Genomic DNA, 13,193 nt, shown 5'->3' on the forward strand with positions numbered 1-13,193 from the left:
TCAGTAGTCTTTAAATATAAATATTTTACTAAGGTGCATAAACATATACTTATTATTAGTCCTTACTGGGATACGGATTGGGATGCCTCTGAGTGCTCTAAAACCCATAATGAATATTGTACTAATAAATTCCAAAGCTCTCTGCACTTGTTTGTTTTAAAAAAACAAAAAAACTTATTTAAATAGTTTTGTAAAAACCTAACAGAAAGAAATGCAGGGCAGGGAGAAATGAAATATGTAAGGCTATAAGACACATTGTTAAAGGGACACAATAGTCACTAAAACAACTTTAGCTTAATAAAGCAGTTTTGTGTATAGGTCATGCCTCTGAAATGTCACTGCTCAATTATCTGGTATATAGGAGTTAAATCACTTTTGTTTCTGTCCATACCTCCCCTGGCTGTGACTCTCACATGTTGCATCAAAGAAAAAAGGTTTTATTTTCAATCAGATACTCACTTACTTTCGAAGGTTTAATCTCCTGCTCTGTAACTTGAACTTTAATTACATAGAAGAGGCTACTACAAAGCCTAGCAAACTATTAACAGTTCAGGTGATAAGAAATTAAAAATTAAACAGAATTTGCAATAAAGGAAGTGTAAACATTAGATCTCACTGTACAGGAAGTGTTCAGGAAGGCTGAGCACATTACAGGTTCAGGTAAGTAAGGCTCGGCTCACCATTACCTGCCCCCCTGGCCTCCGGACCCCAGGGGCAATGGCACCGTTCCGCAAAGTCCCTATATAGTGACAGTGCCGCTTTTAGGCTTTAAGTCTCCATATGAAAGGCCTGACACACAAACTGTTCATGTATGTCAAACGTGTTTTGTTAAAATCGTTTGTCTTGTTTTACTTACTGTACAGCGCTGTAAAATATGTAGGAGCTATTTAAATAATTGTAACTACAGATAGATTTTTCCAATGTTTTTTGGACAAAATAGCCAAGCTGGAAAATAGCAAAGTTGCAGAATTATTTTTGTCCTATATTTTAAAATACTGTTTACAATTCTCCAGAATTTCTGATTGGTGTAAAAAATTCATAGTTTGCAGGATATTTATCTATATGAAATATGCTCTAAAGTGACCATTGTCTTGAAAAACTGCCAACTGATAAGCTAGTACTCATAGACTAAAGTCAAACAAAGCTAACCCATTACCTGGGGGCAACAAAATGACATTTTTTACATTCTTTTATTAAGGAAAGCTACTTCAAAGCACATGGCAGATATAGCAAGTATTTGGAACTTGTAAGCTCTCCACTTGCATCAATCACCGATGACTCATGCCATTGGCACCTTTTAGTATCTCACACTATTAAACCCCATATTAATATTAATGGAAACTGTCACTGTATCCGCTATACAGGAGCATTTTGGGGATTTTCTTTAATAAACAGAATTACACTCAGAAGAGTAAAAGGGCACACTGCAAAGTACAGTGCCAAATGTAAATTATTTAAAATCACTGAGTCTGTAACAATGCTCACCCACGCCAACCTTCTAGTTGGCGCCCTGACCAGAAATCCTTCAGTCTGAATGTATTCTCTGAGCCCAGATGTTGATAAACACCAGAAAGACCAAGGCACAGAGTAAGTATTGAGTCCAAGGATGGTGGGAGTTAAATTGCTATAATAATATAATGCATTGTTTTGGTTTTATTCTATTTTTAAGCAAATCCTGAGAAGCTGCCTGTAAATACTGACTGAGGTGAAGCCAATCCAGCTTGTGACACAGCGAATCCCTGATATTTTATATATGTGATCTGACCATGCCTAATTAAGGGGCACAGGAGCAGCTTGTGCCCAAAACAAAATAAATCCCAAATACATTATTTACTACACATAAATTGTAATAATACCATACACAAAGCATATACTGACCTTCCCAAGGAATCATCTGCATCAATATCTTTATCAAACACATTAAATTCAATGTCCTGCCCGGGGATATCTGTAACCAGTATCTGCAGATAAAAAAAGTATTTAAGGTTAAGACATTTACAAATTTTTTAACATTTTCACCTTTTCACATCAACAGTATCGCCTAATGATGCCTATTCCAACTCCCATGATCTGCTGCCAGTCGATCTTTTTACAAAAGAACTGAATACCCACAGCATGTGGAAAGTTATGTTTGTGTGGGTAAGTTGTACATTTTTAGAGGTATTACTTTTTGCAAGTTATACATATATGGGTTATGTTCTTTAAAAGTATATTTACTAAATATGGGACAGAGTTTTTCTCTACTTTTTTTAGGTCAAGGGCCCAAATTATGTACATTGCATCATTAAAGTTTTATTTACTTATTTTATTTTTTTATACCTATTCCTTAACGGAAACATTCACGCAATGGCCCACCCATTAATTAAATATAAGCATTTAAAAAAAAAAAATACTTTCCCGGTGTTGACTTTACTGCAGTAAATCAGTGCAACTACATTTAAATCTTAATGTGGGCAGTGTCAGAACCACTGTTATAGGACAATGAGCAAGTATACAGTGATAATTTCCTGTCATATTGTGTTTTACACCCCAGCTCCTATAGACTCGTTTATATAAGCTTGTTTGAGCAAGGTCCTCTTCAACCTATCGTTCCTGTAAGTTTTCTTGTAATGGTCCTATTTATAGTTAAATCCCCCACCTCATAATATTGTAAAGTGCTATGGCATCTGTTGGTGCTATATAAATGGCAATAATAATAATAATAATAATGGTCATTATTCCGTATATGTGTGTGTGTTACCTCAAAGGCCTGGTCCCACCGTGGGTTCAAATTCTCCTTCACCACTTTGGTACGCACAGATTTGCCTCCCGCTCGTATCACAGTGTAAGGGTCAGATTTCCCTTTTATCATCCCACCCATGAAGTTATCTTTGGCAATCAGGTTTTCTGCTTCGAGGACGAACACGCGAATCACGTTCTGAAAACAAGCACAATTTTATTAGGTACAAGATTAAATAAAGAATTGGAACAGCAATGCAATGAAACAGTGTGTACAATTCTTACAATCCCATTATTTCTTATTCCTGGATGCCTTAATTTATGAATGTACATACCCTCCTTTTTTTTGTTTTTATTGAGATGGTAGGAGACAACAGATTGCAATATCAGCAAGTAACCGTCATACAGTAAAAGAAAAAACATTCACAAATAAAATCATAGGCAGAACTAGCATAGATAAGGACATCTCATTTTGCAAAGTAATAAAGTAGAAACACAAGTAGTGCAAAGATATCTCATATAGTACTCTGGTAGCAGTAATTGCACTAGTTGTAAAACCACTCTTTTTGGGTAAGAAAGGGGATAACAATAGTCAGCATTTGCATAAACTGGCTAGACCAGCAATATATGGGTGCCAGAGGAAGAGTATAAAATTGCCGAAATAATAAAATTGTTGAAAATAATAAAATGAACCAACATGAGATTATAGTCCCCGACATCTGTCTTACATGGGGGGTGAAGTCCATCAAACATTGCCCCGCATAATGGAGCAAATATAACACGCTTCGGCTAGAAGCAAGTAACCAACACTAAAAGGCATGCAGTCCAAGCCAAAACACTCCACATTCCCCAGGCAATATTTCAAGTCATCCCCAAGACCACACTGAAATGGCAAACAGTGCTCAACTCGTGGTCTCGTGATCGTCTTGGTGTACACTCCCAGCAGTGCCGACCGTGGACTCTCCAAGTGTGAGAACTGTATGAAGGGGTTCTTGGCAAGGGTTGGTGGCTGCAAAGCCTTAAACTATTGGATAACCAGAGTCGGAGAGACAACCTCAGCCTCACCTCCGTAAGCCACTGTGATGCTCTGCTGGAGACCCAGAGAGCAAGCTTTGCCAAGAATTGCCTGCACAGGTCTTTAACCCCTTAAGGACACATGACATGTGTGACATGTCATGATTCCCTTTTATTCCAGAAGTTTGGTCCTTAAGGGGTTAAAGGCCTGAAGGAATGAGCTCCAGCTTTAAATTGGGTGAGGTGCAGCTGCCATCTTGAAGCAGGACAAACACACAATTCAACTGAGAGTCTATCAAGCAGTAGCCAGAGATCATTCCAGTGGAACCAGGATAACCCCATGAATCCAAAGGGGGTGGGATAACAGATCTGTTGCATTTAATAAAACACATTTATTTACAAATTAAGATCCATACAATGTAGCTGTGTAAATGATACAGTAAATCATCATTACTGTGTCTTTCTAGGCAGACACCATGTTATCTTCATTTTACATTATAAGAGTCTACCAACTTTCTCTCTAAATTTTATAGGCCACAAACTCTCTGTAGTGCTTGAACAGATCATTATAAAGTATTTTTTTTTTTAAATATGAGTGGTGGATTTCCAAAACATCTTAGCTATACCAACTCATAATATAACCTGGTATTAAATTACCTCAGTTGCAAACTTCTCCGGAGGGTTGGTTTTTACAGGTCTTGGGGGCAAATCTACACTAGATCCAATTGAAGCCTCAATCCCAGGACTCTCTGTTTCCACGACAGGGACATATGCTGGGTCCACATAAAGAATCTGTTCCACAAACATAAAATGTTATTTTAAAGTTCCATGATAAGGGGTGCATAGAAAGTATGTGATTACATAATTTGGCATGTGTTTGAAAACTAATAACAGCATAAGATAGGAAGATCAAGTCAAAATTACAAAAAAACAAATAAGATGACTTTATGCAAAATGGTCACCACCGTTAAGAGAACGTTCTACATGACAAGAAGTGGTGTCATGGCAAGTAAAATAATTGGTTCCTAGCAAGGCGATTGTCCGGACTGTCCGAAGCACAACACTAAGAAATATACTTGGATGTTTGTTTGTTTTAAAACATATAAATAAGAGGCTAAACAGATAATTACAGGAAATACAGGAAAATACTTTTTGGTGAAGTTTGGTGCAGGAAGTGTTAATGGTGCCAGTAGTGAATGTCAATGAAAATGTCACAGGTTCCTTTCTTTGTTTATGATTGTTACCCGCATAACGAGTTTCATGTAGATTCTGCTTCTGGATCCAGAGTTCTCCAGCTGAAACCACTGGTCTAATGTGAGTTGATCAGCACAAAGGATCCGACTAAGTGGAAGAGACAATGAGCCCAATGAAAACTGCCGATCATCATCTTTCACCTAAGAAAAAAACAACAACAAAAAACAATAGATGCTTATGTGCAATTAGACCAATACAGAGTAGCCCAAGCTGAAGAACACAAAGAATCATATTGTTCTCAGTGTTTCCAGTCTCACCTGTATGTCCAAGTCATGCAGGTTGGGGTCACGAATAAAGAAACGGAATGGCTCTTCCCAAACAGGAGAGTTGGTATTATGCACAGTCTGCAAGGAAGAGACACAATGTGACTTGGTAAGTGATTTTGGTAAGTGAGTTTTTCTGTTATACATACAATATAAATTTAAATGAAAACCAGCAGGATAGGGAGAAACTGGTAGAATGGATGTTGTCCACACATGATTTAAGACATGTCAACATACACTACAATACTATAAATCCATCCCCTGATCTAGGTAAGGTACTGTCTTAATATATTTCTACAAAAGGACCATGTTGGTCAGAATCTACCTGAAACCTCCTAGAGGTCAAGCATGGAGATTAGCAAGCAGAATCTTTCAGTTTTGCTTGATATAATTTTAGTGGAGTTTTCAAACTGCCATGCAAAAACTCGATTAATTAAATAATCCAAAGCAGGAGTAGCACGATCTAAGGTGTAGTTTCATAAACCTTGCGATTGCACATTACAGGGGGTTTGATTAACAGAAAGAAGATATGGCAAACAGATCTTTACATTACAAATACTTAAATAATTTCTCTTGAAGTTCTTTCGAAATGGAGGTAGAATATATGTAGAATATATGTTATGCTTTCCAAAGATGATGCAACATTTCGTAAGAGAATAACTATGTAGAATAAAGTCAAGTGAAAACCCATGTGGATCAGGGACATGAGGAGAGAGCTGGACGCATCTGAGTGGAGCTCCGCTCTTCTCACGCTGCAATAAGCACACAAAAGCTAATTTACAGAAAATTGAGACGAGGAACCCCAAAAAAACACGCGAGAGAAGGACGTGAATCCGGGATCATAATGCTGGACATATTTGCTGCCCAGAAACTCGGGCCGACAGAAAATCAAGATGACGTCGTAGCTTTCCCACCATGTGGAGCTCCTAACGTGGAACCCTCCTCTGGTTATACCACACAGATTCTGGCTAAGCTGGCTGAAGTCTAAACTTACCTTGCCGGTGAAATTGAGAAGACAACGGCGGTCTTACAGTCCGAAATGCTCGCACTCGGCACAAGAACCGTGCGCGCGGCTGGAGGAACACCTGTAAAACACCACTACGGCGCATAATGAGGTGATCACCCACGTAAATCGCCTCACCTCCCTCATGGCCAAGACGGAATTGGCTATGGAGGATATGGCTAACCGATCAAGGCAAAATAATGTACGCCTTCAAGGCCTCTCAGAGAAGGATAATGAAGGCCCCCTTCAAGATCTCCTGCTCACCATTTTGAAGCCCCTGTTGCCGGATGTCCCAGACAGCCACTGGCACATATGGCCCTACGTGCTCGGAGAGCCGATGCCAACGCCCCGAGAGATGTGGTTATCAGATTCCTCCATTTCCAGATGAAGGAGGCCTTGCTTCGAAAGAGCAGAGAAGGGCCCATCAAGCATGCAGGCACAGACCTATTCCTGTATCAGGACGTAGTGCTCAGCACTCTCCAGCGCGGCCGAGACTGGAAGGCCATCACTGGAGCATTGCGCTTGGTAGGTCTCAGATATGCCTGTGTGTAAGTTTTCACACCCGGCGGAGATCCGCAGCGCTTATTCCTGGGCCTTGACCTCCCACCCCCTCTCAACCTGCCTAATATTTCTGCGACCCCGCAAGAATGATGCCAGCTGCCGAGCGAGTGGCAGGAGGTTGCAGTGCGAGGGCACTGACTACCTCAACGGGTATCGTATGTTGCTAGCTGGGGAAAACTCTAGCTTTTGGGGGGGGTTAACTACTTGCTGTAGTATTAGGGGGGTTGGCGACTGGACTGTTGGGGGATGGGGACGGGTGAGGGATATGGGCCTACCCACCGTTTTGTCTACGACCCGATGAGGGCATCCTGTGCCGCAATTACAGCCACACTAGCAAACCATGGTTCATACCAGATACGTATTACTGCGGGATGGAGGGGCATTGGATGAGGGACGGGGATGAGTATTAAAGCAACAACATTGCCAAAATGATGCCTAAAGGAACGATAACGCTGCTCTACGCCCACCTGTGCTCTGAAAATAATGAATGGGGTAGACGCACATACGGTGACCAGTGGGAACGGGATCTAGGCGAGAAACTAGAAGGCATTGAGTGGCAGGAGATTTGGGAAGCTATCAATAACACGTCTATGTGCATAACCCTCTAGGAACAATCCTTTAAAACCATGTTGCGATGGTACACAACTCCTGTTAAAAGCTATTTAGAATGCACAAAACTGACGTTTGCTGGAGAGGATGTCGATTGAAGGGGACATACTTACATGTGTGGTGGGAATGTCCACTTATGCTAAGATTCTGGAAATTGTTTAAGAATCTGTTGATCCAGGTGTTCACTAGGGCCCCGGAACTAGAATCCTGGCTGTATCTACTAAATAGATCTTGTAACGAAAATATACCCCAACTCGCAGGATTCAACTCGACAAAAGACAACACAGAGGAGAGATACGTCTACCGGCCCTTAGAATGGCCGGACTCGATGTATATGAGAGGAGACAGAGTCAGGAACGATCCGTGGTCAAGGGCACAAAGAGACAGCGTAAACTAGGACTAGCCGGGGTCTGGTACACAGTAAACAGCAAGCCGGCAAACAGAACAGATAAGGAGAAAGAGATAACGTAGTCAGAAACAAAGCCAAGGTCAATACGAAGGAACACAACTGAACACAACAAGCGCTAAAGGGAACTGAAACAGAAACCACGATAGGGCAGGGAGTAAAGGGAGAGGTAAGTTTAAATACCTTCAACTTATTCTTGATTGGCCCCTGTCATATCCATGCCCCCAATATGTGAGAGTATGGGGAGTGTGGGGTGACAGGGGCCAATGGGAGACCATTTTGATTTTCGGCTCCCACTTCCCCTTGAAGAGCGTGCTCATGACGCGCGGCGCGCTCTCAAAGCTAGGGGGGACACGTGACCGCATTCCGCTGTCAGCGCCCGCCGTTATCGGCGCTCTGAGCGCGCCGGGAACAGAGGACCTCGGCCGGCCCCCGGACAAGGTAAGTAACGCTACAGATCTATAGATGGTTGAACCAGGAGTGAACAAAAACTTTTGCATAAAATCACCCTGGCCGCACGAATGGCAGTAGCAGCCTCTTGGCTGCAACAGGGAGGCCCAAATTTTGCGGGAGTGATAACCAGAATCAAAGAGAGTCATCCCTCCCCTCCCCCACCACCTTTTTACTACTTATTTCTCTCTACTTCCTCTTTCCTTTCTTCATATCTCCCTTTATCTTAAGGAAATTAATATTAAAAACCATTACTACTACTTTGCAAACCTTAAGTGTAATGGTAACACATGGATGGTTACTGTGTTTGTACCTTGTGTTCTTAGCCTATAAAAATACCTGATAATATGTGGAATGAATAGATATGTACCATTACTGTTGTGCTTTTTCACGTGTCATGCAAAAATAAAAAATTAAAAAAAACAACTGTTTTTATATTAGTGTATATTTCTTTTTTCTAAATCTATTTTTATTGAAAACATTTTGTTTTGATATATCACTGCATGGTTGGTTACATATATATATATATAGAGAGAGAGAGAGAGAGAGAGAGAGAGAGAAATGACACATGAGTATGAATGTCGTTACGTGAGATAACAATTGTCAGACAGATCGGTATGAGTCACAGAAGCAACAACTTAACATTGACATTTTAACATGAAGGTATTAGGTGCGCAGGAAGAACAGCTGTGAAGCCCATATATTTCTTATATAAATAGAATTTAAAAAAAAAATTTAAATTAAATTTAAAAAAAACCTTTAAATGAAGCATGACCAGAAAAAAAGGCAGTTTATTGACAGAAGCATGCAGTGTTTGTATTGTAGAGCAAATTATATATCTTTTCATGATCATCATTCCGTGTACTTCCTGTTATCTGAAAATAACACTTGGAACCCGACCAAAACAAACAGTCACACAGCACTCTCAGAATTCGAGATGCACTGTTCTGAAAAACTTAATGTTATGAGCAAGGATGTAAAAGCAATAAGTATAAGCGGCGGTTTGTTCCTTTCCTCTTCACTATTGTCAGCAATACATGGAGAAATAAGGTTTGCATGTGTCCCCTAGTAGTGAGCATGAATACCTGCTGATGCTGGAAGCTAAAAAACAAGGATGAGTGGGGCCAAAGAGAATGCATGGCAATAAAAATAAAATAAATAGATAAATCAGAAATAGGGCACAGCACAATGGCCTTGAACAGTTGTGAGCCTATGGCTCAGATTGATCCCACGATATGCTTATACCATGAGGAATATATCTGCACTTCAAGCAACAGTACTCTCCTTGGCTCAGTCACTTTGCTACCTCATAGTCCTTACACTTGGTGACCTAAATGGTACTGCTCTAAAAAGTTGTTGTATGCCATTGTTACGGTTTGGATACCGGTACGCTCTGTATAATTTTGGTGGATTATTCTCAGGTGTTTGTTGACAGAGAACCAGAATTGTGAATCCAAAACTGTTCGGAGGTACAAGTCTGTAGTTTCTGATGTTTCGGCTTGGTTGGAAGCCAGGAGTTTTTACCATGTATGCAGAGTGGCACGCTTGTCAACAAGCACCCAGATAACCCTGCTAGAGATGTTAAGCAAGTATTTACTCTCATTTATTTGCATAAATACAAAAGCAGGTGGCCTACCTAAGTCATCTGTGGTTTTTGTTACTTTTCAATTAAAATGGAAAAATACTGCCCTAAACATGCACGTCCTGATCAACTACAGAGTGTCTAATTTTGGTGCTTATCAGTTGCTACTGGTCTGTTTATTTACCTTGCTCTCCAGTGTCACATCCTGTATAGACAGCTGCACCATGGGGTTTGGGGACTTCGTCGCCTTCTTTAACTGGTGAGAGAAAATGCTAGTTTATCAAGAAATACAGCTAAATTCTTCTAAGAAGGAAAATTTACATGAACGTACAGACACATGCCTGATTAATTTTAGGTTTGAAATATCTTAAAAGCAATAAAAACAAAAAAAAACCAAAAAACACTTTAGCCTGTTTTAGACTATGGGGTGGGAAAAAACCCAAATAAATCAAAACAGCACATTACCTACGTAGTGCCAGAAGAGTGTAAGGTTCTTTTATAAATATCCTCATGTGGAAGATACGCGAAAAAAGGGCCTGATTACCCTACTGAGCTGGGATTACATCAGAGAGGCTTGCTTAAAAGGTTTCAGTCTGTGTAACACTTCAGGAGCAATCTTATGAAATGTTGATCCAAATTGTACCACATGGGCAGATGTGCTCCACCCATTAACCCACTTGTTTTTTCCACAACAGATAACTGTTGTCAAATGTGTGGAGAGCAATTAACTTTTATACACATGTGGTGGAGCTGCCCTAAGATGATCAGATTCTGGGGTGTGGTGTGTAACCTGATCAGTTATATTTTCTACAGACAACTTAGCTTAGACCCTTGGGCTGTTCCCCCTTAGATGGTATGATTTCTTGAGAACAGAAACTACAAAACAAAATCTCACAAGCAGCTAGGAGAGCTATAGCTCAATTGTGGATGCAGGTTGATACACCATCCATTGCAACAGCCCTCCTAAAAGCTTAAAGACATGTATTAAATGGCAAACTAAAAGAGCAAGTATGTAACACACTTCCAGCCTTTTTTAAAAAGTATGGCAGCCATGAGAATCGGATGAAATGCATGGAACCGCAGAGAAAACCACGGATTTCAGAAGATCTGTTATGTTTTCACTTTTCATGTTACCTGTATGTTGTATTGCAAAACCTTTTGTTGCTATGTATCAGTGGTCTCCACATTTGCTGTATGGTATTTTTAAATCTGACTTCTTATCACAAATAAAGAATTAATAAAAAAAAAATGTAAAGTCCTCACAAGACCTAGACTCTTCCTTATTACCTGCCCAAGCTTGGAAACATTAGTCTATATGTAGATTGTAGGACCATCATATCTGCTTAATGATCACACAGCTATACTAATTCTATTGGTATCCATTCATGACATCTAATAGTAACTAGTCATCTACAATCACCCATTTTTCCCTCTTCTTCAATAAAAGCACTTCATACTTACTGGCAGATCCTGAGCCCTGTCCAGATAGATGATCAAGATTGCGGCAGAAGGCTCCCCTGTCATTTTTGAAGAAATCTCTCTGTTGATCTTCATTATCTGTATTAAGAAATACAAGACAAGAAGACAAGCAAGTCACTATTTTGTGTTCACTAGTGCACCATGTAGGTGGTTTATTCAATCTCATTAAATGCATATCGTTCCACTGGAGGACACATCTATGAGGCATTTAGGTCAAGTTCATAGATACATGTTCTCTAGCAGGAATGAGGGAACTAACACAGATTAGTCACAGATTCCTCTACTTCTAGCACAAAATCTGAGTATTGAATAAAAACAGAATGTATATTTATTATAAAACAGATTGATAATAAACTAATACAAAGTTTTCGAGTTAAAACCCCAAAAATACAAGATCCGGAAATATACTCACTAACTTTAGACTCTTTTTACGGCTTGTGCAGACTATCCTGTGTTTTATTACATCTATGAAGTTATTCACCAAGGTCAAGATGTGCCACTGGATTGCATAATTTAGAGGAAATCTCAAACTAGCTAGAAATGGTTATTTATAAATGAATGGTTGAAGCAGAGTTTCCTGTGGAAGCCCAGTAGAGTGCCCCCATAGACACCCAATCCTTTATTAATGATAACGAGTACCTATGGGTGTGCAGTAGTGTGAAGAAAATAGACTTGATTTCAGGATTTTCTTATGTCTTTCGTTTATTCTGAGTTTTATTGGTTCGGTAGTTTAAACTACCGAACACTGACCTCCCACCTGGCTCATTAACTTCAAAGGGAACCGTCAATTGAGTGCTCTCACTGGGCGGCCGCCGTTCGCATAGTCGAGCGCCACGTGGAAGAGAAAAAGGCGGCCATCTTGTTTGCACTTACGAACGCCTGCTTCCTTTTGTTGCTGAACAGCCAGGAGAGCGCCGTTCGGTAGTTTGGTTCCCACAAACAAGGGGAACCTCGCTCCTATGAGCCAGAGGCTCCGTTCGTGCTTTAATTCACCTTTATGCCTTTTTCGAAATTGACCGACCGCACACACTGAATTCATGGAACTGTTTTGGGCAGTAGCCTTGTGTGCGGTCTGTGAACTAAGACTTCCACACTTTTCAAAAACCCCTGAAATTTGAATATGTTTGTCTCCCAGATCGGGGCTATCAGGGGATATGTCATTTGTGGGGATACCATGTGTTTAAAGGGGTGTTCCAAGTTTTGGGGAAATTGTGTGCTCTTTGCCTGGAGATAATTGGGTTATCCCTTAGCTTACCTAATTATCATCAGGCAGAGAGAGAGGGAGTGTTTTACTGTAAATAAGCATTATGATTGGTTGTCACTTTTGTGTACTGTAGGAGTTCCTCTTGCAGGAGGATTTCCCCCCCAAAAAAACAGTGTGGCATCAATAAAACATTATTCCTGTTGTACCCTTCATGAAGTCTAGGCTCATGCTTGGGTAACCTTTCCTTTGATGGGGAGATTCTTCTTGGAAACTGCATTCACCTGACTATTCATCTACACACCCTAGCTGTAGCTATAATCACTGATGCTCAGCAATTGGGGAACGAATAGGCGAACAAAGTACCATAACTACTGACGTTCATAACAAGGAGTCTTTTATTAACCCTTGTACTGCCACCCATAATGTGAATCAACAGGATTCTTGTCAAGAAATACCTATGCATACTTTGTGACTTGAATGACCCTCTTTTTTCTTACCTGCTCAAGCTTGGAAGCATTTTGCATGAGAGTGAGCCACTCCAGCCGGAGGTGTAGTTGGCCTGTCTTTGTATCATCTAGTGTGAACCACTGAAAGAGAGAACGCAATATAAGATATCAGGTATACATATTGTTGCCTTTCTCATTCCAACA

General features: G+C 40.3%; 1 protein-coding gene across 1 annotated transcript in view; it reads right to left on the minus strand.

Annotated features, from left to right (window-relative positions):
* ESYT1 (extended synaptotagmin 1) overlaps positions 1–13,193 on the minus strand; it is an 81,843-nt gene that overhangs the window by 12,242 nt on the left and 56,408 nt on the right. Inside the window, exons 13-20 of the mRNA XM_063426404.1 lie at positions 13,041–13,130; positions 11,322–11,417; positions 10,045–10,116; positions 5,244–5,330; positions 4,977–5,126; positions 4,390–4,524; positions 2,741–2,917; positions 1,879–1,961 (exon numbers count right to left, since the gene is read on the minus strand). Of these exons, the coding sequence (XP_063282474.1) occupies positions 1,879–1,961; positions 2,741–2,917; positions 4,390–4,524; positions 4,977–5,126; positions 5,244–5,330; positions 10,045–10,116; positions 11,322–11,417; positions 13,041–13,130 (890 nt within the window). The remainder of the gene's footprint in view (positions 1–1,878; positions 1,962–2,740; positions 2,918–4,389; positions 4,525–4,976; positions 5,127–5,243; positions 5,331–10,044; positions 10,117–11,321; positions 11,418–13,040; positions 13,131–13,193) is intronic.

The sequence above is a fragment of the Pelobates fuscus genome, chromosome 1 (assembly GCF_036172605.1).
Source record: "Pelobates fuscus isolate aPelFus1 chromosome 1, aPelFus1.pri, whole genome shotgun sequence".
Classification (NCBI taxonomy): domain Eukaryota; kingdom Metazoa; phylum Chordata; class Amphibia; order Anura; family Pelobatidae; genus Pelobates; species Pelobates fuscus.